The following is a 22,631-nucleotide window of genomic DNA, read 5'->3' as shown; positions in this document are numbered from 1 at the left end:
CGTGGCAGCAGTTGGAAATGCAAGCAGAAGCCCAAAGACAGATGCACAGCTTGATATTGAATCAGACTGCGAGTTGTCCGTTGCCACAAAACTCTATTTATACCTTCCACAGTGGGTGTCACCGTTGCTTCTTCGTCCCAGAAGGCTGGCTACTCTAGCCAATGGTGCCAAGAATAATTTCTCAAAGGGAAGTTTCCTTTCAAGAATCCTGGTAGACAAGGAAGATGCTTTACATGTCTCTTGCTAATTTCAAAAATGCATTAGCAATAATGTTTTATGAATCATCAGCTTTTTGTTTATGATGCAAACTTTACAACATTAAGCCAGGAAAAACTCTCATAAATTATATACCAGGAAGAAATCATTAAAGGTTATGGGATCAAAGAACTCTTTATCTCTCATTAATTTGTTTTCATTTTGTTTTGAGTTGATTAAGCAGTTTTCATGTAAGGTGCTGATGTTGGAATATGTAAGATGAAAAAGAAATAATAAATATGAAGTTGAGTCTGGAAAGATGTATGAGGAATGATGTAAGAACTTTGTGGAAAGATCAGAGACACTGAGATTAACCTTTAAATCTCTCAATTGGCAAAATGACAGCTCCAGAACGCTCKCCTATGAGACAGGTGAGGCTGTGGAGTGATCTCCTAATGGACACAGACCAAAGGCTCTTCATATGTGACCTGTGACTTTCCAGTAATTCACAATTTTTCTTACATAGAAAGCATAGAAACTACTTTAAGTATTTTCTTGTTGTTCAGTGAAAGATATTTCTATAGTTTTTATCTTCATGGATGGTGATCAGTGCTGGAGAAAGGTGGGGTTTTGGAATGTGTGACTGGCAGTTCAAACATCCTGTGGGCACTTTCTCTGGCAACATGTTCTGCATTCTAAGAAGAGATCTTGGGACTACTGTGCTAGGAAATGTAAGGACAGGATTATTGGTAAAACTGGCAGAGCAATCGTTGCTCAGTACAGTTCCGCACTTGCTTGGAGAGGATGGGTTAAATCCAGCCTAAAGGTTCTATTCCATCACTTGTATCCAATTCTTACTTAGAGAAATTTAAAAAAGTAGAAATCCTTTCATTCTTCTTGCATCAAAATTCAGACTAAACTCAATTTCATGAGATGTTTTGCTAAGATTCAAGCAGCATAATCTCAAAGATTCAAGAGCAGTGGCCTTCACTGCAAGGAGAACCTGTTTCTACTGGYTTCTGTCTCCTGGTTTTCTGTTCTACTAGTTGTTTCACTTGAGCAAGAGACAGATGTTCCACAGCTTCCTGAAACTGCTCATTCGCTGTAAGAAATTGCCAAACCCACTACACTGAAGAACAAGTGAGATCAAACTCTTGTTCACATCCTCCCTCCATACCAAAATTATGGAYGGGAATAGCTATTACTAGAGCAAGTAAATAATCCCATTTACTGAAGGACTGAAGTGCCTGAGTATTTGTGGATTTACCCATTAGTTTATGGGTAAATCTTACTCTCCTTATTTCTGTTGAAAAGATGCCTCCCCTTATCTCTGCATCCTTGGATGATATTTATCCAGTACAATGAAAGCCAGCAGCATTCCTGTGGTATCTCCAGCAGGCTGGAGACAGAGGGGTGGAGAGATTTACTCAAAGTGATTTACTCAAAGATGGAGAGTAAGCCTCTACAGTTGAACCAGCGTCTCATGGATCCGACTGCAGTGCCTGAGTTTCAGCCTACCCTTCCTTCCAAGTTATGCTCCACTCGGTCCCTGAAGRAACAAAGCTCAGAATAGGTAAAAACTTTAATGCAATGTTCTTGTGTATAGAAAGGAATATCTGGATTTCACTGCTAGGACTGGAGAGCATAATTGAAGTCAGGGTGTGGTATAAGAATGAACCGAAACTGATGTAATRTTTGCATTGCTTGAAGCTTTGCCTGTCCTGTGTATGATTCTCCAGAAGTTTCCCAAYAGCTGTCTGCAGCAAGCATCTTTTCTGAGTGAGTGCACATTCCTTCCTCTCCTTCAGAGTTATCATTTTAGCACATCAGAAAAATGCAGGCAGAAACATAGGAGGATTTACTCTTTTGTGGGAGTGGAGGATGTCCACGTTCTTATTGTAGTAATTATTGCAGAGGGCAGAGAGGATGGCTCTTACTTTTCTAACATACATTGGTCCCCTGTAGCCCTGTATCTTCATTTACTAGACCCACCTCTTTGTGCTGCTCAGGAATCTTGCATAGCACACATTTACCCAGTTTCTTGCTATTTCTCCCCCCTTTTTTTTTGTCATCAGAAAAGGATGCACTAGTTAAGATTTAAAATAATAATAATAAATGTTCTGAAGATCTAAAAAAAATAAAATATACCTTCCCTCCTATTTTCACTCAGTTGTGTACACTCATAAGCTTCCTAGGCCTAGTCTGACTGGCATAAAGAACTGTGGGAATCTCGTGGAAATGCAATTTCCAKCCCAAGGTTTGCAACACCATAATTTGCAGCTGCCTAATATATGGGTTGTTTCTAGGGTGGTTTTTTACTGGGGAACCGATTATCATAAGCTACCTGTTTATGAGCTGCTTTTCAGGCACATCCCTACTCATACGTCCACAAACAACATGACAGCGTCTTAGGAGCTGGGTCTGAACATCCCTGGGGGCTTCCCAGAGGCATGTTCATAAACTCTCGATCATTAGAGTCCTTCTGGCCATGTCATTAGGTCTCTTTCACCTGTCAGGAATTTAGGGCAGCTCCTTTGTGAAAATGCRTGCTTTGCACCTCTTGGGCCTGGTGGGAAGGGTGAGAAGGCCTTTGATTTTAATACAGGGAATCTGGTGGAGCAGCTAGATGTCAGTAGCAGTTCACAAGAGAAGGAAACTAGCCCAGGCCCAGTGAGAATCAGCTGGAGCTTCCAGAAGAAAGTGGCAAGCTTTGGTATATTGGGCATAGCCTAGAGTTTCCAGAAGGCTGGAACCTGGAAGCGTGTCAGTCTTTGTATTTTTAGAAAGGAGTGTGTGAGGCTTGGGAAGCTGGAAAAGACTGAGGCTAAAAAGAGCAGCAGGGGATTATCTTACTGCCTTTCCTTGCATTGGACAAGGCAKGAGAAGACAATGAGACAGGAACAGRGAAAAGGTTTGCTTTCCTATTTCTTCTCAGCCAGACACCTGAGAACAGCTAGACGTAGACAGAGGAGTCTAACCAGTGGAAGTTCACCATTATAACCGTTGTAAGTATCTCATTTGATCCTTTGTGAAGCATTGGCTGTGCATTTCTACCCAGATATTCCTGCATCAGGGTCAAGACTTTCTGGAGAGCTAGGCCTGGAGAGAAGACTTTTTGGAGTTTTAGTTTAAAAACTTCTACCTATGACCACCCCGGTGCATCACTATTCCAGTTGCTCCTATGCTGTGTTTTCTTGTTTCACCTTTAGCCCCTCAAAACTATTAGTTTTATTGTCTGATAGATGAAATAAAAGAAGTATCCCTGAGAAATCTTCTCTCTATAGACTTCTACAACAGGAGAAAGCCACTTCTCCCCTGCTCTCTGATACATTAATGACTGAGCTTCTTCAGATGCTTGCCGTCTGTAGGCCTTGGAGATGTTACTTTCCTGGAAGGTTTCAGATCATGTTAAGTCTATTTCTGTCACAACAGAGAAATCTGTTCCTGTATGAAAAAAGCTGATGCTAGAGAAGTATGTGCCATGTTAAACTTTATATATGGTTCTGAAATGTTCCTATCTTTCTACCCTTTCTCGTCCTCCCCCTGAGGCTGCCTATTCTATAATCTCCAATTTGTGTCAGCCAAGGAATAACCAGGGGAGTTTTGCTTTGTCAAGTCCCTTCCTAACATGACTCCTTGAGTAACAGCCACASTACAATATAGCAGGAAAGTCAAAGCAACAGTTGCCATAGCCAGTGCTGCTGTGTTGGCTGTAAATATGCAGGATGGAGACACAGAACCAGTCGCTGCTTGGCTTTCTGGTCCAACAAACAGTTCAGTGCTCAACACACCTTCCAGCTCGTAGTGCTCTTCAGCTTTTAACTGAGAATACTCCAAACGCAGTATGTCTCTGCAAGTTCACCACGGACTGTTCCCGTGGCTGCACCCACCAGAGTTGCTGCAAAGGGTCCCGCGTTACCRAGCTGCTGCCGGAGTGTCCCTGAGCGCGTGGGTGTCAGGACGTGTGCGTACTACCCAGCCAGTCCACGCTAACTCAGCGTCAGCTACATAGCTGCTGTTGGGGCCCAGAACCGGGAGCGCTCTTTGCCTTGCTTGAAAGGCTCTGTATATCAAAAGGCTCTAGCTAACTTTTTTCTCCATCACATTCTCAACTGAGCTGCACTTGTGTAGCTTCCATCCTGTCCTTCCCYGTTCTCCAAAGAAGGTATGTTTAATAAAAAGATAATCTTTCAACAGTTCCTGATTTTCAGGTTGAACCTGCTGCTCAAAGCAGGATGACCAGCAGATGACTCAGTGACTTCGTGCGAAAAGATAGGAAATAACTTTGTTGCCTCAGGTCCCTTTCTTAAYGGGAAGATAACCATAAAGTGAAAGGGGTAGGTCTGACTATAAGCCTTCTCAGCAGAAAATGCATCAGCTRTAGAAACCAAGATTTCTTCTTTGGCCTATTCACAGTGCCCAGGCTGGATGACGGAGTGTGAGAGGGTGCAGTCCAGATGTGTCACAGGGCACTGGGCTGGGGCAGAGGCAGCCTGCTTCCATCACTGACTTGGGCCACACTAAGTTCTCCTTATTTTTCTATATATGTATTTTTTCTAAAATTGTGTTCTAGCAAAACATTCTATGGGAAACGCACCGGCGTCTGCCTGAATTGGCCGTCCAGGCACATCGTGGGGGAGGTCTAACAGGAAAGGGCAGTATGTGCTACCAGATTTGGCAGGGCGGAGCTGGAAAAGACTTGCCAGGTTAGCAAGGCCGTTGCCTGGCTCCTGCTGGCACAGCAGCTTTATTCTCGATTCACTGTGCTCTTGACCAGTCTAAGTGACCCTTGTGATGGGGTTTCTACCTTTTCCTTGTGGGGCCATTGCAGAGCCTTAGCAGGCTTGGCTGAGGATGTGGTTTGCACCTGGATCAGCCCTGGGTTTGCTAAAGGGAATCAGTTTCCAGACACAGATTTCTTGATTGCACCAGGCAGAAGCAAAGTTTTATTAGAAACATTTTTCACCAGTGGGTACATTAATGATCATAGTACTGTTTAACTCAAGTAGTAATCATGGCGATTGGGCATAGGCAGCAAYACAGACTGGAAAAAGCAAGTAGCAAAACAAAGCAGACGGTAGCCGAATGCTCTGCTTATCCCTCTGAGACATTGCTTAGCATCGCTGAGTAATAGGCATGCTCCTTGCTCTTGGCAGCGGCGTACAGAAAATATTTTCTCTCTTTATCCTTTACTCTGTTTCAGGGATCTTTTGTAGGACATTCTCATTTCTCTGCTTAGTCACAAATCCTTCTGCAAGGCACTGGAGAGATCAAAGGAAATATTAATTTTTTTAGAGCAAAAATAGATTCTTTCCTGCCCTATCATTCTATTCATGTGATCATTTCACAAGCCAGATCAGATAGGATTTGAATAAATCCTGGCCTTCTTGGGAAGGCCTCGCTATCCCCTGCCAGTCTGACAGATGAGGTTTGTAGCTGGTTTGAGCAAGCTCTGCCCTTCTGCATGACGCTGCCAAGTGCTGCAAGCTGCAGCATTGTACCAGGAGCAGTGCGGACAGGAGAGCAGCGTCCAGCGCCCTTGCCTGAGCGGCTGAGAACGGTGCCCCTGCCCACACTCGTTCTGCTGGACCAGCTGCCTCCGCATTTATTCATTTCTGTTTCTGTTAGACTGGAAGCTTCCCCCTGAAATAGTCCTAGCACTTTTTCTGTCAGTGCYCTCTTTATTGCTGCTTCTTTTTCTGTGATTTCAGGGCACTCTCCCTTCTACTGCTCTTTCCTCTGCCCCACGTTTCATGTCACTCCTTTCTCCTTGCTCTCTCTCTGTGGCTTGCCTGCCTGCTGACTCTCTCTGTCCTTTTCCTTTCTTATCCCTCTTCCCCTTCCTCCCTTTCTTGCAGCTCTCATGCTTCATAGCAGTTACAGCTACTGCCCGCTTCCTGAAGGCACTCACGGTGGCACTCCTGTGTGTGGCCTCCCATCATGTATTTCCCAGTAACCTCAATAAAACTTTCAAATAGCACCTGCAAGCTCCTTAAAGAAGGAGCGTAGGAAAGATCCATGTTGCTGCTTGTCCTTGTTGCACTAGAAAGAGAAGATTCTGGAAATCAGGGTTGCAGTTCTTACCTTGTATCTCTGCAGCTGCGCAAGATGGCATCTGGGAAGATGAAGTGTAAGTGTGGCTTGTTCTAATGATGCTTCCTCCTCCTATTCCACCTGTTCTTGCAACACCTCCTCCTAGACCTGAAGACTGACCAATTCCTCCTTGCTGACTAAGGAGACAAAATAATAACATTTTAGTGAAGGMGATCACAGATAAGTTAGAACTATGTTTGTTCTTTGTCACTGCTGCTCTCAGTCTGTTTTCCTCTTGGGCATAAAATGGACAGAATCTTGCAGTGAGCTCTGCCTGGAGCAAGGCGTAGCACAGGGTGGGGAAGGAGGCTGTCACCGTCGGTTACCAGGCAGCCCAAATAGTTCAGTAAGGGCAAAAAAGCAATGCAGTGCCTACACGTACTACTCACTTTACYGGTATGTTAAAATACCTAGAACACAAGTATTTTATTGTATCTGTTGGTGCGTCTAAAGTCTACTTACATCAGGTCTTGCTGTCCGCCCTCCAGCAGGCAGCGGTATGTATGGATCTCCTGCTCCAGGCGGCATTTGACATCCAGGAGGATCTTGTACTCTTGATTCTGGCACTCCATTTCTGCACGCAGATCAGCCAGTTGCTGCTCCACGCATGTAATCTGGTTCTGGAGCTCAGCAAGGTGGTTGTTGTAGCGACAYTCTGTCTCAGCCAGAGATGCTTCCAGGTTGTCCCGCTGAGAAAAGAATGCAGCACAATTACAGACACAGGCATGATAAGCATTGCATTTACCAACAAATCCTTATGTCAGCTCTCTAAAATGGACAGTGAGATTGGATTTACCCAAAGCAAAGCTGTAAGGCATCTGGGCTCTACGTGAGCTCACCACCTACCTGGCTGAGCTGCGCCTGCAGGTCGATTTCCAGGGCTTGCAGTTGGCGTCTCAGCTCGGTGACCTGGTTGTTGCACGTCTCTACCTCCTGGCCGCTTGTAATGACCTCCCGGTTCACCTCCTCAATCTGAAAATCACCAATCCAGAATAAAGACTTGAGGGAATGCCCTAATGTACGCCAGATCGAGTATTAAGGAAATAGCAGAGTAGCTAGCAAAAAACATGAAATGAGAAGAGTTTGGGTGAACTCAGCTTAATGGAACATAAATCCTGCTTGCAATTCCTCCTGCTCTTCTAGCAGTGCTGCAGTCAAATTCTTTTCACTCCTAATCTGCTATTCAAAGAGGTCCAGCCTCAMGTCTCACTAGTGTGCAGCAGTCCCTGTTCCTCCACGAAAGCGATGCAGCACTTTGAGAGTAGCAGTATCTCCTCTGTTGTTTGGTCAATCTAAATCAAGGCTAAACATGACTACAGTATTTTGTGTGGTTTTAACTTAAAATAAAGCCATGCAGAGCAATTGCCTTTCTGTTACCTGGGAAAGTCAAAGTTGAGTAAATTCCACTCACCTTGCACTCGTACCAATCCTCAACTTCTTTGCGGTTGCGTTCAATTAGTGTTTCATACTGGCACCTCATCTCCTCCAGGATCTTTCTGAGGTCTGGGCCTGGACAGGCGTTGACCTCCACACTCACATCGCCAGTCGCTTGTTTCCTTAGACAGCTCATTTCCTGGAAACACAACCCAAATCATGTCTTTTTTTAAAAAAGGAAAAAAAAAAAAAGAAAACAACGGAGGGATCCTAGTTCCCTGTAAGGAAGAGCATAGCCCCCAGCAGAGACCCTCTTATTCAGAGCTCCTATTCCACATGTACCATCTCCATCAACCACTTGGGGCTGGAAAACCCTGCAAAGCCAGCAGTCCAGGGTGAGGGTCCACAAAGAGGGAGAATCCTGGATACTGAGTGACTTTATAACAACACTTTTTACATGACGGGGTGGGAGCCTACCTCCTCATGGTTCTTCTTGAGGCAGCACAGCTCCTCACGCAGGGACTCCAGCTGTGCCTCCAGGTCAGACCTGCAGAGAGTCAGCTGATCCAGGACCTGGCGCAAGCCGTTAATATCCGCCTCCACGCTCTGGCGAAGGGCCAGCTCCGTCTCGTACCTAAGGCAGGGGCAAGAAAGAGTGGTCAGTGTTTGACCCCACTATTTTACTCTTTTTTGATGTGACCATCAACCTGATTCAGTCTTGCTTACTCTATTTTCCTAACCAGCCTCACAAGATGCTCAGGAAAGCAGTACTCACTTCACTCGGAAGTCGTCGGCTGTCATCCTGCTGTTATCAATGTTCAGGATGATCTTGTTGTTGTCTATGGTTGCGCAGACAATCTGGAAAAGAATGGGCTTAAGGAATAAGTCTCTTCCCCGTATCCTCAGGCTCCCAGGGTAAGGGTTGGCCAGTGTTACAGATCCTAGCCCCCCCCCCTTCTTTTTCTCTCTTTYTTTATTTTTTGGATATTGGTTCGTAGGCTCTGGGGAGTTCAGGGACAYGGCAGTCACGGGGCAAGTGTTCAGTGAAGTACCGTGGAGCACATTAAAATGCTAGAATACATGGTTCAAATGCAGACACCTAGAGAAGTGTAATCAGTATTGTCAGTGCCTGCCATGAGCTACCTAACACTTTAAATGTAAATCTTACATTCCTAGATAGAGATTTAAAAGCTTTGTGTTTCAAGACTTCATTACATATCTGTCTTATTCCATCCCTTTGTTTATTGGATTCTTTTCACTTCATTCTTTTCCAATGCWTTAACATCCTAGATTATTTCCCTAACACAGTTTGGAAAAAAATGTTTTAAAAATGTTTTGGTTTTAAAATCCATATGCAATGTGCATTAGGACAATGCTCTCTTTTCTTTTATTTTTATTTAGATGACCAATAGTTTCTAATTCTGTATGAAAGAGCAAAGTTGTAAAAAAGAAAAAAAAAAGGAAATAACAGAATTCTGCAAGACTAATGGCAGAATACTATAAATATAGGCAAATGATTGTGATTCATTATTTATATCTCTTTTAGTTGCTTTCTTGGCGTGTATCTATCTAAACGTATTGGCACAAGCCTAATTCAGAAAGACTACTGAGCCAGTCCAGATGTACTCTGTGCACATAACATTTTCCCCCTCAGATAAATCTGATGAATGAAAGCCATGGAAACAGTCCAAACACTCACAGTGAGCTCTAGGGCTTTCCTTAGGCAGTTGTCTTAATGTGTGCATACAAAAAGCATTTTACAGCAATGAAATGGCACTTGTGATAACTGCACTAAGGTGTGAAACAAMACTGTGGAAGAAAACAGCAGAGAAATGACATTACCTGGTTTTGAAGATCTTCTATTTCTTTATAATAGCAGCTGTAGTCCCGGGGCTCACAAAAAGGGCCCTGCTTGGCATACCACTCCCTGATTCTGCACTCCAGGTCAGCATTTTCTTGTTCCAGGCACCTTACCTTGTCCAGGTAAGAAGCCAGGCGATCGTTAAGGTTCTGCATGGTCACTTTTTCATCACCAGAAAGAAGAATGCCATCAGCAGAAAAACCACCTCCAGCTACCCCGCCACCGAGACCAATGCCAATGCCACCGCCAAAGCGGACGCTGCCACCGCTGAATCCAATGCCAGAACATCCTCCAAGGAYGCCAGCTCCTAAGCCACCTCCATAGTTTCCACCAACCAAGCTACCAGTGCTCAATCCTCCTCCATAATTTACACCACCACAGTARCTCCTACCAGAAAACCCTCTGCTACCACCTATCCCACAGGTTGTGTATCTTCCAGAAGAGACTGAGGAGATCCGTGCTCCTCCACCACCCCCACTAGTAATAACGCAGCTGCCACCACTGGTTCTGCCCCTGAGAGAGCCAGTTGTCTGCTTAATACTACAACTCATTTTGAGGATAGCTGCAGCTCCAACCCAAAGCCCAAAGCAAGATGCACAGCTTGATACTGAATCAGACTGCAGGTTGTTTGTTGCCACAGATCTCTATTTATACCTTCCAGAGGGGGTGGTGTGTATAGGGTGTTTCTTCTTCCCATGGGGCTGGCTAGTCTTGTTGTTTATGCCAAGAATAAATAACCCATAGGCAGTTTCCCTCTAGAAATCCCGGTTCACAAGGAAGATACTTTACATGTCAGCAGCTTATTCCAAAAAATAAAATAATGTTTTATGAGTCACCAGCTTTTTGTATGATGCAAACTTTACAACAAGTCAAGAAAGAAAGTTGCCCTAGATTATGCACAAAGAAGAAACATTGGTATTTATAACATCAAAGTGCCTTTTATCTTTTATTAATTTGTATTTATTTAATTCTTAGTCCAATAAACATTTTTCTATCACACGCTGTGATAAAGTATATAGAAAAAATGGGAAATTAATATAAAGTCTTACTTCTGAAAAGCATGAATAATAGTGACCGTAGTAGTGAGAAGACCAGGGATACTGTGGTATGGACATTGTCTGTCACTTGGCCCAGTTACAGATGGTAGGTCTAATGCACGCTTTACTATGAGATGTCTTAAATCACTGAGGTAATTCCCCAGTGGGTCTRGTTCCCCATTTGTGGCTTGTAGTTCTCTGGTCATGCATCTACAAAAAGTCGCTTTGCTCACAGTCTGCGAAGAGCAAGCCTGCTAAACACCAAAAGTCTTGTTTATTCCTGTGTCTAGATGTCACATGGACTTGATGGAAACTGAAGTTTGTTAAGTAGGTCTCTAAAATTATTTTTCAGTYAATGTAATTGCTTTCCTTCCTGCTTCAGTTTGTGGTGATCATAGATAAGAAAGAGGTGATGGGAAAGGGACTGTCCTTGGGCAATATAGACAGTTCCCTGGATGGACTGTGATATGATCCAGCTGGWCTCTGCCATTAGTAATGTCTAAGATTTTGGAGAGCACAAGATAAAAAGGAGAAAGGCTTTCCACATTTCTKAACTGAGATTGTCAGAGTAATACCAGGTATTAGTACAGTCTGGCTAGTCATAGGAGCACAACCTCCAGAGCCAGGCAAGCAAYACCCAGAAGAGAATTCAGGGAAGTGGCTTAGCCAGTGGAAGTATCTTTCTCCAGAAGACAACCATAATGAAAGGATGTTGTGCTTTCCAGGGACCAAAGGCTTGTGTTCCCTCCAGGATGGAATTTCCAAGCAACTCTTGCTCACAAGTAACCTTTAACTCCAATATGTCCAAATATAAAGCTGCAGGAGAAGTTTTTTGTGGTGAGTGCAACAGCTGTCCGGGAGCCCTGAGGGCGGCTATCAGCTCAGGGGAGAAGGGCAGAGAAGATGTATGCAGTTAGGTGGCATCTGTCACCTTTATAGTAGAGTGTCCCCAAGCATACATAAATTTGATCACCTTCTCACCAGCATAAGGTAGGACTCTCTTGTTTCCAGTGAGCTAATTTTTTTTTATATATCAGAAATGATAAAAAGATGCATACACAAGACTGGCAGCATCCTAGAATATTCGTTATTCATATGGTGCAGTGAAATAAYTTGCTGAAGGACACAGCTGGAGCCTGTGTCAGAGCTCAGACTGCTGACTAAGATGGCAGCACCTGAAAAACAAGTCTATCATCCCCCTAGAGACACATCCCCCTTGCTCCCCCCCACCCAGCGTGGACTCACCATAGTTAAAATCATGAGCAAAAACGAGAAYAGAGAGTAAATCTGGCTTTCATCATTCATTTTGAGGAATATAATTGGAGACGGGGTGTGGCTGTGAGAGCCAACAGAAATTAATATAAYGTCTGGCTTGCTTGGAGCTTTGCTTCTGCTGTGTAGGTTTTCAGAAGAAATTAGCTAACAGCAATCTACAGAAAGCAGTGCTTTGTGTTGAGGCTGCCTCTCCTTCGCTTTCCAAGTCTTAGGCTTAGGGAAAGACACTGAAGAAACCCATTTCTCTATGGTAGTCAAGAAGTAGGTACAAAAGAAGTACCTACTACTTTTAGCAGTTACCTAGTGGGAGGAGGGGATCGGCCTTGCTCCACAAAACCTTGATCAAAAACGTTGATTAACCTGTTAAGTATGTTCTCGCTCAAAGGTCTACAGGCTACAAATCCCATGTYACCAGTGAAGAGTAGAAACAGTCCTAAGGCTCTTCCAAAGTACTCAGATTTGGGATGTTGTATTGATAYTGGACACTCTTTGGAGTTTTGCTGTGCTCCTGCCTATTTCACTGGGACGTGGAGCATGGGACTGGTACAGGCAAACTCATCCGAACACCTATCCCTGACCAACCGAGCTATATTTTAAAACCAGCTTGGTTATTTGCCGTGGAGGCTGGCTGTTGTGCTTGCTGGCAGGCAGGCGGCCGGCGCAGCCGTGCGGTGCTTTCCCTCCACGCAGCGCAGGATCGTGCTGCCCCTTACAGCGGCGTCAGGGCTGCATGCCGAGATCTTGCCACGGAGCAGGCGGAAACGTGCCTTGCTKTTTGCCGGCTCTACGGCACCGCTTCCTCTAGTTGTGAGCCACCGTCGTCTTCTGAAACACCCATCAGTACCAGCTATTTTTCCCCACTGAACTGAAAACCTTACCACCACTTTTGTTATTGCCTGTATTGCTGTAGCCTAGGGGGTAGTCTTGGGGCAGAACATTGCACAGATAAGGACTGAATAAGCCCAAGACATAAAAATGTTCCTAAAGGTTTTATAATCTAAATGTAAGACAGGAGGCCACAAATGGTTTTGGAGAGATGGAAGTAAAGGAAACAGTGAGATGCTATTAGCCAGCGTGATTAGCAGTGGTCTCAGTGCAGCGCTGGTGCAAACATCGTTGAGTTTTGTGGGCGTTGTGGCAGAGAGGCGGGAGCTCTGAAAGTGGATGAAGAGTTAAATACAGGTGAATACTGCCAGGCAGTGAAGGGCAGCTCAGGAGGAAGCAAGAAGATGTTACATTTTCAGGTGCTGGTGTGGGCAGTGGTGCGTGCTCCTGTGGGAGCTGTGACTGCCGCAACGTACAGCCCTTTTGCAGGGTGTCAGCCTGTCCCTTCGGTGTTCCGCTTGTTCTGCTTATCAAAGTTGACAAGATAATGTTTTCTTGTGTCAACTACAAGAAGGGTGTGTCTAATTTGACGGAACTTTGCTTTCATAAGCATTGCTTCAGTGATGTTTGTGCAACCACACACTGGAATATGATATTATCTTGTCACTTGTAATTACCAGTAATAATTTGCATAATAGCCATTAGGCATCACTTACGCTACTTTGATGTGATACTGAGCTGGCTCTAGGCCTCATGCTCCCATTTTTCAAATGCAGACCGTGACTTTTTTCTGGCTAATGACTCATTGGTTTATACTACCACATTTAGCAAAATTTCTGTAAGGCAAGTGAAACAATTATCACAGTGAGTTTGGAAACAGCATGATCCTAGCTCTTAAATACGCCTCTGAGACGAAGGCGATTGTTCTATTTCAGTTTCTTTTTTGCTGACTGKTCTCATCTTCAGCCTACCTCTGAACATCTGCTAGTGATGTGGCAGAAGTTCAGCAGAACATGGAGATGGACAGAAGCAGATTTCCTCCTGCTGCAGCTCACATCTTCCTTGATTCATTTTGTGAAGGGCTTTAGTTTCCTCCAGCACCTGCCAGATGATGACAGTGCAGCCAGACTCCCCAGCATTGCATCTCTGGAAGCACTACTGATTACCATGGCAAAGAAGAGTACAGGAGAGTTTGTACGAGAGGGCAGATGGGAATACTGATGGGAGAACGAAACTGCAGCAATTTCACTCTAACTTGGAGARCTGTGTGCAGCTCAGGCTGGAGGACAGACAAGGTTCTAGCTGTGGTCCTTGCTGGCAGAGCCATGGGGTCGACACACAACCTGACACGCAGAACTGGAGTATTTTAGGTGCTTCCTGAGCTCAGRTACTACCCCGTGGTCCAATAGGGACAAGTAGCCAAAGGTATATCCCAGCTAGAGCCTCTCCAGAGTTCTCTCTTCTTTGTATTTAATACCTGTACTAAAACTTCCACATCTTCCATACACTCTCAATATGTGGTTGATAAAGACAGTTTATACGATATTTTACAGCATACTGGGCTGAGAAATACACTGCTTGATTATAGTAGTAATTTACTTGTACACAATTCTTTATAAATATTACACAAGCCAATAAACAAAAACAATCCTCACAGATAGTTACTCTGGGTGTGAGTGAGACTGTACCTGTGAGCTTTATAAAATAGACTTTAATATAAAAATTATAGTTTATACAATACAGCAAAATATATCCTAGTATTAAAAATGCATAGTGCTTGTAATCGTGTATAATTGCTTGTTCAGTGCAGTTCTTAATTCCTGGCTGATTTCCAGCGTTAGCAGTTTGCAAGATTAGTTGGTTTCTGTTTCTTCACTGATGTCTTAAACCTCTGATACATCCACTCCCCGGGGATTTTTTCTGAGGATATAGTGTTTCACGTCATCTTCTCCCTGTAAGACAGAGACGGTGTCTGCCGGAGCAGGCACAGTACAGTTCATCTCCAGCTGCTGCTCCTGATGCTGACAGCTTCTGCTCACCGATCTGAGTGTTAATCTAATGTTCCTGCTCAACCTTCGATGCTTTTCTCATGCTTCCACGTACACTTGAAGCCACCTCTGCTCTCCRGGGCACCCACTTCCTCTCTTTTTGTCCTTAAAATCCTCTCCTAATCTTACAATTTAAGCCTAAATTTCTGTCTCTCTTTGAGAGAGACTCATTCGCTCTTGCTTTACAAGATTTGCACATTAAATAAAGAGAAAATACAAGCTGTACTGCCAGTGTGCTAACATGAGTGACTGCATGTTTGGAAGATGGTTGAAGTTTGCCTGCAGGAGCATGCACTCGGTGTCCCAGGTCACTTCTTGCCCTGTCATCCCCTGCGCTGCATCTTCTGCATTTCATTCAACTTCTCTTCACCTCCTCTTCCTATACTGGTCCACAGCCATCATTTCCCATCATTGTCCAGATTTTAAACTCATTGCGCAGTGAAGGTATCTTTTTATTTCCGCCTGTTATTTAATACAGTGACCTCAGAGGTGCTGTGTAAAACTGAAACAGCTTAAATTATGTTAAAATGTTCTGTATAATTGGTGTTGCAGAAGCAGGAAATACAGAACTCAGTAGAGCGAGTATTAAGCGTAAAGCCTTGTCCAAAAGCTCGTTGCAGCAGTTACCCCGCAGGGTTAGGAACTTTCTCTTACGGGGACACAGACCTGGGGAGAGGCCATCTCCCAAAGGGCAGCCTGAGCCCTCGGGTTGCTTAGCCCTCGGCTCTGTGTGCCGGTGCAGTGAGCTGCATAGACACAACGTCCAACYGGGGACTGAAAGCTTAGGGCACGAGAGACAACACGTGTGAGCAGACTGGGTACAGAGCGAAGATGCAGMGCAAGAAAAAGGGCTGGTTACAAACAGTCCTATCTTGACTAATTTTTACCAACAGAATAACTCTGTGCAGTCAGACTTGTGCCTTGTGCCACGATGTCTTGCACCAAGAAGATGCAGAGGGGATAGGAGTCCTTCTTGTATCACTTTGTATCTGCATAACGTGCGCATCCTTATTTCAAGGAGCTTAAAGCAGGAAGACCGTGTATTTCTGCTATTCCCAATAATCCTGCTGTAGGTTTCCAGAGTTTGATAACTTGCAGGGCGGGTGGTCAGGCGCATGAAAATGGAAAGTTCTTTCACGTCAGTGCGTAGCAGCTGTTTCTGCTGGAAATCCTGTTAGGCCTTAAATGCTTGTAAACTGCAAGGCACGTGTGACCACACACGCGCCCTTCCTCGCGCCTGCACGCGCTCTCCGTGTGCCGCTGTACAGAGGTAGGAAAGAAAGGGAGCTTGGCCGGGAGGCTCTTTTTGGAGAATGGTGGTGACTTGAGCAGACTCTAGACATTCAACAGATTGAAATAATGTTACCAGGAATTAACTTCTTCCAGAAATAGCTGCTTGTCTTTCCAGAAGTTTCTGAGCTGCTTCTTTCTTTAGAAATGGGCACTAAATAAGACTCGTTTTCCCCTGAAGCCTTCGTGCTGGAAGCACCTGTAAACCTGTGTAAAAGGTCAGTCATCAAACCCCGTCAAATATTTTCTAATAGAAAAAGGCTAATTGAACCCCATAATGAGGAGCAAAGATCATCAGCATCGTTCACAGCCTGTCTGGTGCATTTGGAAGAGGAAGGATACTGCTGCTAGTGCGGGGAGAGGAGCTGGTTCTTGATGCTTTGCTTGAACAGGCAGCAAAATGCGGTTGTGCTCCTGAACGTGTTTGCGATTCCTTTCTCCACGGTGCTAAAATACCACTACCTTTCTTTTGGCTGTCTATTATATCTTATTTTTAAAAAATTCTCTCACACATACTAATTTRTCTCAGCCTTTTATCTTCCCACATATTGCCAGCTGGTTATTCCAGCTTACCTTTTTTTTTTTTTTAATCCATTTAGATGTTCTTTATTTAGCATTTTCTCTGGGAATTATTTTTCTCCACCAGAAGGGTGTGTCAAGGCCAGCGGGGGCTGGTTTTCAAAATTGTGCTTCAGTATTATTTGGGAAAACTTGTTATTCTTGATTTTATTGTGTTGTGTTCTATTGTATTATATTATATTATGCACACACCTACTTTAATGAAAACTCAATTTTCCGTCAGAAGTCTCTTCCAGTGAAAGTCAGACTGCCTTGAAGCTCCCTCCCTGAGCTCTCTCCAAGCTCCTTGGATATCTCTTTCCTCATGACCTTCTACTTCATGTCTTAGTTTATGCTTCCTTCTCTGGTAGCAAATGTACCTTTCCACGGTATCAGCTTTTCCCAGTCTTCACCTTCCTGCAGCCACTGATGTCAGTGGGAACAGTGTGGCGGATGGGAACATTGCACAATGTATTTTTTTTTCTTTGTAAGAATTACTTTTTGGAAGCTCTGACCTAAAGTGAATTTCTAGCCAAAATTGTATGATAAATGTAACTGTGTGACAATTTTTTAATACTGGTATAATAATTTACTTGTAGAAATCATTTCTCAGGCACAAGMTTTATTAGAGACGAGCTTTGGTAGTTGTTAGATGACTGACCACAGTGCAGATTAGCCCAAGTAAGGCCGAGTGGCTGGATGAAAACAGCATGCAGGCAGCAGGCGAGTGGCAGGCAGGACGGCAGCCTTGCTGCAAAAGTCCCTTCCAACTGGTGCCATATCAGAACTGAGGACTGCCAGGTTATTTTTGCCTTGCTTTTTCCAAAGGGTTTGTTCTTCAGGCCACCTCCTTAGAGGAACTGCAGTGGGACTGGCAGGGAAGCTCTTGTCTGCAGTAACCTGCAGCGGGAGAGTAGGAAGCGTTGCCTTCTCAGGGCTTTGCTCCAGGTACTCCTTTATCTTTCTCCTGAGTTCCCCCTTGCTCGATTCCCCCAGCAGTCCTTCATTTTTGTGTTGTGCTGAAGGGCTAATTTAAACATATTTGTTACTGGTAATCCCCCAGTATCAAAAATCTTTTCTGTGTRTAAGTTTGTAGATGTCCCACAGGTGCATCCCTCCCCACTGCTGTCTACTGTAGCCCAGTTAATGCCTGTGTTCTACCACCAGCAACCACAGCTGCCATCCTGCATGTCTGACTCCCTGCACTGATTCTGTCCAGGGAAAAGAAACCGTTTCCAACCCCTCTTTACCATGCCAGAAGAGCTTGGACATCTCTCATGCTCCTCTTCCCCGAGTAAATAGCAGGACCAAAGAAGCAACTCATGGTCATGCTTACTGTAGAGGACACCTCACCTTGTACGTCCTCACCCRGAGCAGACAGGCTCAGGACAAGCACGGCTGACACAGGCTGGCTTTAAGCCCACCACTCCTCGCAGCTGGTGTTGCAGGAGCTCCTCTTCCCCCTGGCCCTCTGTGGAAGGGAGACAGCTCTGCTGACCAAATTGCCCGTCAATCACCCCAGGGAACTGCCCCATGGCCTGGAGATCTTCAGCTGCTACTGGCCTTGTAGGGGGGTAAGGCACAGTCAAGGTTCCCTTTCCCCCTTTGAACTAGGAGGGTCCTTAAAAGCAACAGTTAGGGCATCCTCCCTCCTGCTTGTCTACCTGACAGCTACTGCCCTTGCGTCTCAACACCCTCTGGACTGCTGAGGCTCTGAGAGCAGCTCTGACACTGTCATCTCACCCATTGCAACCAGCATTTTAGAACAGGAACTGATTTTGCACATTGCTAATTTAGGACTGGCGAGCCCATGAGAGCCCACCCTTGGGTACTGCCGTTAAAATACCTTTTTTTTCCAGACTGTTGGAGCAGGTGGGTGCTCAGGCTGGTTTTATGTGTACGGAGCCATTTATGAGATGAACAGCCGGCCTCACTGTTTCAAAATCTCAGTTAATAGGAAGAGCCAACTGCTTTGCATACAAATTAAATTTCCCAAAACTTTAATTAAAATTGTTGTGTAAGACTGAAAATGTTTAGATAATTTATTGTTTCAGTTAATTTAACTGCCAGTCCCTAATCCTGCCTAGCARTGGCAAAAGCAATAAATCTTACTTAAATGCCACTTTTCATAAAAGACCTTGCCCAGCTCATAGTGAAAAGCACCCTTTAATGATCTGAGATGCTGCACAGCGCAGAAGACAGGCTTTGAGGGACACTTCTGTCTGTCTTTGCTGCCCAAAGAAGGAATGATCATTGGCTTGCATCCTAGATGCTTGTCGAAGCCAAATTTCCAAATACCTCATGATCTACTAATGAGCCCCGTCTAGTAACAGGTCAGTGCTGGTTCCTTAGCACAGTGCTATTTCTACCCCTTACATGACAGATTTTCATATCTCTATAAGTCCAAGTAGGGAGATTTTACTGTGCCCGGGTTTGTCTGTAGCCTACATACACAGTATCCTGCCGTCCGCCCTCCAGCAGGCAGCGGTAGGTCTGAATCTCCTGCTCCAAATGGCACTTGGCATCCAGTAGGGTCTTGTATTCTTGGTTCTGGCACTCCATTTCTGCTCGTATTTCAGCCAGCCGCTGCTCCACGCAGGAGATCTGGCTCTGTAGCTCAGCAAGGTATTTGTTGTAGTGACATTCGGTTTCTGCCAAAGAGGATTCCAGATTTTCTTTCTGAGAATGGAAACAAGAAAAAGGCACCTTGGGTATACTTGTCAGCTTAGCCCATCTGGTCACAGGAARCTGGGACTTTTTAGCAGAGAAATCATACTAAAATGTGCTCTTTCAGTGTGTCTCAGCTGTATGACCCCAATCATGCAGCTTTCTGAACGGGGTTGGGGAGTTTGACATATGAATGTCCATGGCATCGCCTACCACGCTGAGCTGGGCTTGTACATTGATTTCCAAGGCTTGCAGCTGACGTCTCAGTTCAGTGATCTGTTTGTTGCTTGCCTCTATCTCCTGGCTGCTTGTGAKGTCCTCCAGGTTCACCTCCTCTACCTGAGAAGTTATAGAAGAACACTCCTCACCTCACCTCGCCGCAACATCTGGCTGCTCTCTCCTCCAGAGCTCTTCACTATGCCACTTCTGCATGCACTGCAGTGCGCGGAGTATCCCCAAATCCGAAGCCCCACCATTTATTCTGTTATGACTCCGTAACACCATGCTGTGGCCATTCTGCCACGAGCAGAAGAGCACAGTACTTGGACAGTATGGTTAGATGCTGAGCACATCCTCAATGGAACTGCTGATATTAAAACATCTACAGTATGTGTTCTTAACCTCTCTCATGTTTCCCTTTCCCCCAGCAGGCAGACCAGGGTRCAGCTATGCCCGTCTCTACTACCTTGCAGGTGTACCACCTCTCGCTCTCTTTGCGGTTCCGCTCCATCAGGGTTTCATACTGGCACCTCATCTCCTCCAGGATCTTCCTGAGGTCTGGGCTGGGACAGGCGTTGACCTCCACACTCACATTGCCAGTTGCTTGTTTCCTTAGACAGCTCATTTCCTGCAGAAATACAGCTGCCATGTCAATGCTAGACACACTTGGGGGCACTTTCCTTCTTTTTTCTTACTTYTTTAAGAGTAAGGGGAGTCTCACCTCCTCATGGTTTGTCTTGAGACAACACATCTCTTCGGTCAAAGCCTCAAACTGTAACTGCAGATCAGTCTTGCAGCTGGCCAGCTGATCCCGGTCGAGGCGTAAGTTACAGATATCTGCACCCACATTTTGCTGGAGACTGCATTCAGTCTCATACCTTAAGCCACAGACAAGAAAGCAAAGTCAGCATGTCGGCACACTGTGTCCCTTGCTGCTGCCCAGCTGCATTTCTGAACAGGTATTTCAGATTGGATGAATGCTTGCCCAACWCAGACCAGCTTTGCGCACTTTACCTGTGAGTTAAGCTTGTGGAAAAACATTAGGCCCAAGTACTTTCACTTCAGGCATGCTATGTGATGAACACTGTTAATGATATCCATGCCTTGACATAGTAACGCATTTTAATAGGGCATCTCAGGTAGCTTCTTTATTGCCCCCGACACTGTTAGGATTTCTCCACCAACATCTCTGCCCTTCTTGGGCAGTGTGAACAGCTCAGGCCAGCACAGGGCTCTACTCACTTCACTCTGAAGTCATCCGCAGTCATCCTGTTGTTATAGATATTCAGAATAATTTTGTTGGTTTCCATAACTGCRCACAGGATCTGGAAAAGAAAATGCAGAACAGACATTTGGGCATGCAGCTTCCTCCAACTGCAGAAAGGCCTTGGAGAAAACATCTGCCTCGGATAAAGCAGCCCAGTTATTTTACAATGATTGCATGAATTGGGATTATTAATCTGTTAAAACCAGTGGCAATTCTCTGGGGAGATCTACATGCTAGCTTGTTTAAGCAGGCTGTGCTGCAGCTTCAGTTCCCTGGAAGTGCACAGTGCTCCTCTTGCAAATTRTCGGAGTTTCATATAAACCATTGCTTCACGTGCACCTCCACAGACCTAGGTATTGCCTCTGCCGTTTGAATTTGGTCTATCCACACATCAAAGGGACACCCAAAGAAATAGTAGCATTTACYTGAAAAATAACTATTTACCTTGGTTTGAAGATCATCAATTTCTTTATGAAAACAGCTGTAGTCCTGTGGTTCACAGCTGGGGCCTGCTTTAGCATACCACTCCCTGATTTTGCGCTCAAGATCAGCGTTTTCTCCCTCCAGGAGTCGCACCTTGTCCAGGTAGGAGGCCAAGCGATCGTTAAGGTTCTGCATAGTCGCCTTTTCATTGTTCGCAAATAAGATCCCCTCCGCACAACCAGCACTAGCTCTGCTGAATCCACCACCAAGGCCTCGAGCGTAAATGTTTCCACCGCTGAATCCAGTGGTAGAACAAGCCTGTTGGATAGCTCCAAAGCTTCCACCTGTACCACTGCCAACATTCAGTTTTCCTGTTAATCCCTCGCTTAAACTGCCACCAGAAGAATTGCCAGCTGTGCTACCTGAGTCATAGGCAGTCTGTCTTGCAGAGGAAGCAGAGGAGCCCCTTCTTCCGCTACTGGCAGCAGAGCTACCAGCACTACTTCTGCCTTGGGAACAGGTAGTAGTGACCTGCCTGATGCCACAGCTCATAGTGAGAGCAACGGAGGAGCCAGCACAGAGCCCAGAGCAAGCTGCACAGATTGGTGTGGGATCAGACTGTGATCACTCCGTCCTCACGGTTCTCTATTTATACCCTTCGTAGTGGATGCCACCACTGCAACGAGGCTGCTTGTTCTTCCTCCTTGTGACTTGACTAGTTCTGTTTTTTTCCAAGCCTGAAATATTTCCCCAAAGGTATTTGTCTCCAGAAATCCCACAACAGATGCTTTAGTTAACAGAAGCATGTTTCAAAACTACATCAAAAATGTTACTTCCTGAATCACCGGGTTTGACTTGTGATGACAACCAAACAACAGTGACACAAAAAAGATGGTACCTGAGAGTGCCTGGAGAATGAAACATCATAATAATTATCCAACCCTGATGTGGGCAAGTCTACGCAGAAAGTGAAAGCTGTAGGAAAGCTGTCTACAGCCCTGTCTGACAAAGCTTGTTTGGTCCAGCTGTGACCAGGTGGTAGGATGCCCAGAGCCGTTGTGCTGCTGAGGCGAGCGGACTCTGGACTGTGCTGTGAAACTGTAAGTGTGTAGTAGTGAGGATCAGCTCTTTTTGGGTGGTGGTCAGTTGAGTGAGCACCAGTCAGGGTCTGGGTTGTTAGTCCTTGACATGCTCTTCCCTTGGAGAACATACGAAAGTAACTTGCACTTGAGTTTACAAGAGATCTTTTTGTTACTCCTCTTTCTCTTGCACGCATCCAAATGCCCCCTTTGGGGAGAAATATTCCATTATATTTCTTCTGCTGCTTTCAAGAATAGACAAAACATTCAAATTTTTATCCAAAATAAAAGAGAAAAGGGTGTTTCCTGAGTATCAGGTGTTGCAGTTAGTTATGAAAATTCACTGCCAAGAGAGGGCAGATGCATAAGATGTCTCATAAAATTTCTAAAAGTGTAACATGGAGAATTTCAGAACCAGCT

At 45.0% G+C, this 22,631-nt stretch overlaps 2 protein-coding genes across 2 annotated transcripts; both read right to left on the bottom strand.

Moving 5' to 3' along the window:
• Positions 1 to 5,410: 5,410 nt before the first annotated feature.
• On the bottom strand, positions 5,411 to 9,693 carry LOC146592806 (keratin, type I cytoskeletal 42-like). Its single transcript, XM_085310405.1, has 8 exons — positions 9,505 to 9,693; positions 8,438 to 8,520; positions 8,140 to 8,296; positions 7,700 to 7,861; positions 7,135 to 7,260; positions 6,751 to 6,977; positions 6,280 to 6,425; positions 5,411 to 5,456 (listed from the first exon to the last, which is right to left on the bottom strand). Exons 1-8 carry the CDS (start codon positions 9,676 to 9,678, stop codon positions 5,431 to 5,433), a joined length of 1,101 nt encoding a protein of 366 aa, XP_085166531.1. The 5' UTR covers positions 9,679 to 9,693; the 3' UTR covers positions 5,411 to 5,430.
• Positions 9,694 to 17,939: 8,246 nt separating this feature from the next.
• LOC146592805 (keratin, type I cytoskeletal 19-like) lies at positions 17,940 to 21,684 on the bottom strand. Its single transcript, XM_085310423.1, has 7 exons — positions 21,154 to 21,684; positions 20,685 to 20,767; positions 20,164 to 20,320; positions 19,909 to 20,070; positions 19,437 to 19,562; positions 19,009 to 19,235; positions 17,940 to 18,027 (listed from the first exon to the last, which is right to left on the bottom strand). Exons 1-7 carry the CDS (start codon positions 21,682 to 21,684, stop codon positions 17,940 to 17,942), a joined length of 1,374 nt encoding a protein of 457 aa, XP_085166549.1.
• Between the last annotated feature and the right edge of the window lie 947 nt (positions 21,685 to 22,631).

The sequence above is a fragment of the Rhea americana genome, unplaced genomic scaffold, assembly GCF_003343005.1.
Source record: "Rhea americana isolate MKP2758 unplaced genomic scaffold, rheAme1 scaffold_319, whole genome shotgun sequence".
Classification (NCBI taxonomy): Eukaryota; Metazoa; Chordata; class Aves; order Rheiformes; family Rheidae; genus Rhea; species Rhea americana.
Note: the sequence above shows the minus strand (reverse complement) of the source record. Positions and strands in the feature narration are given on the sequence as shown.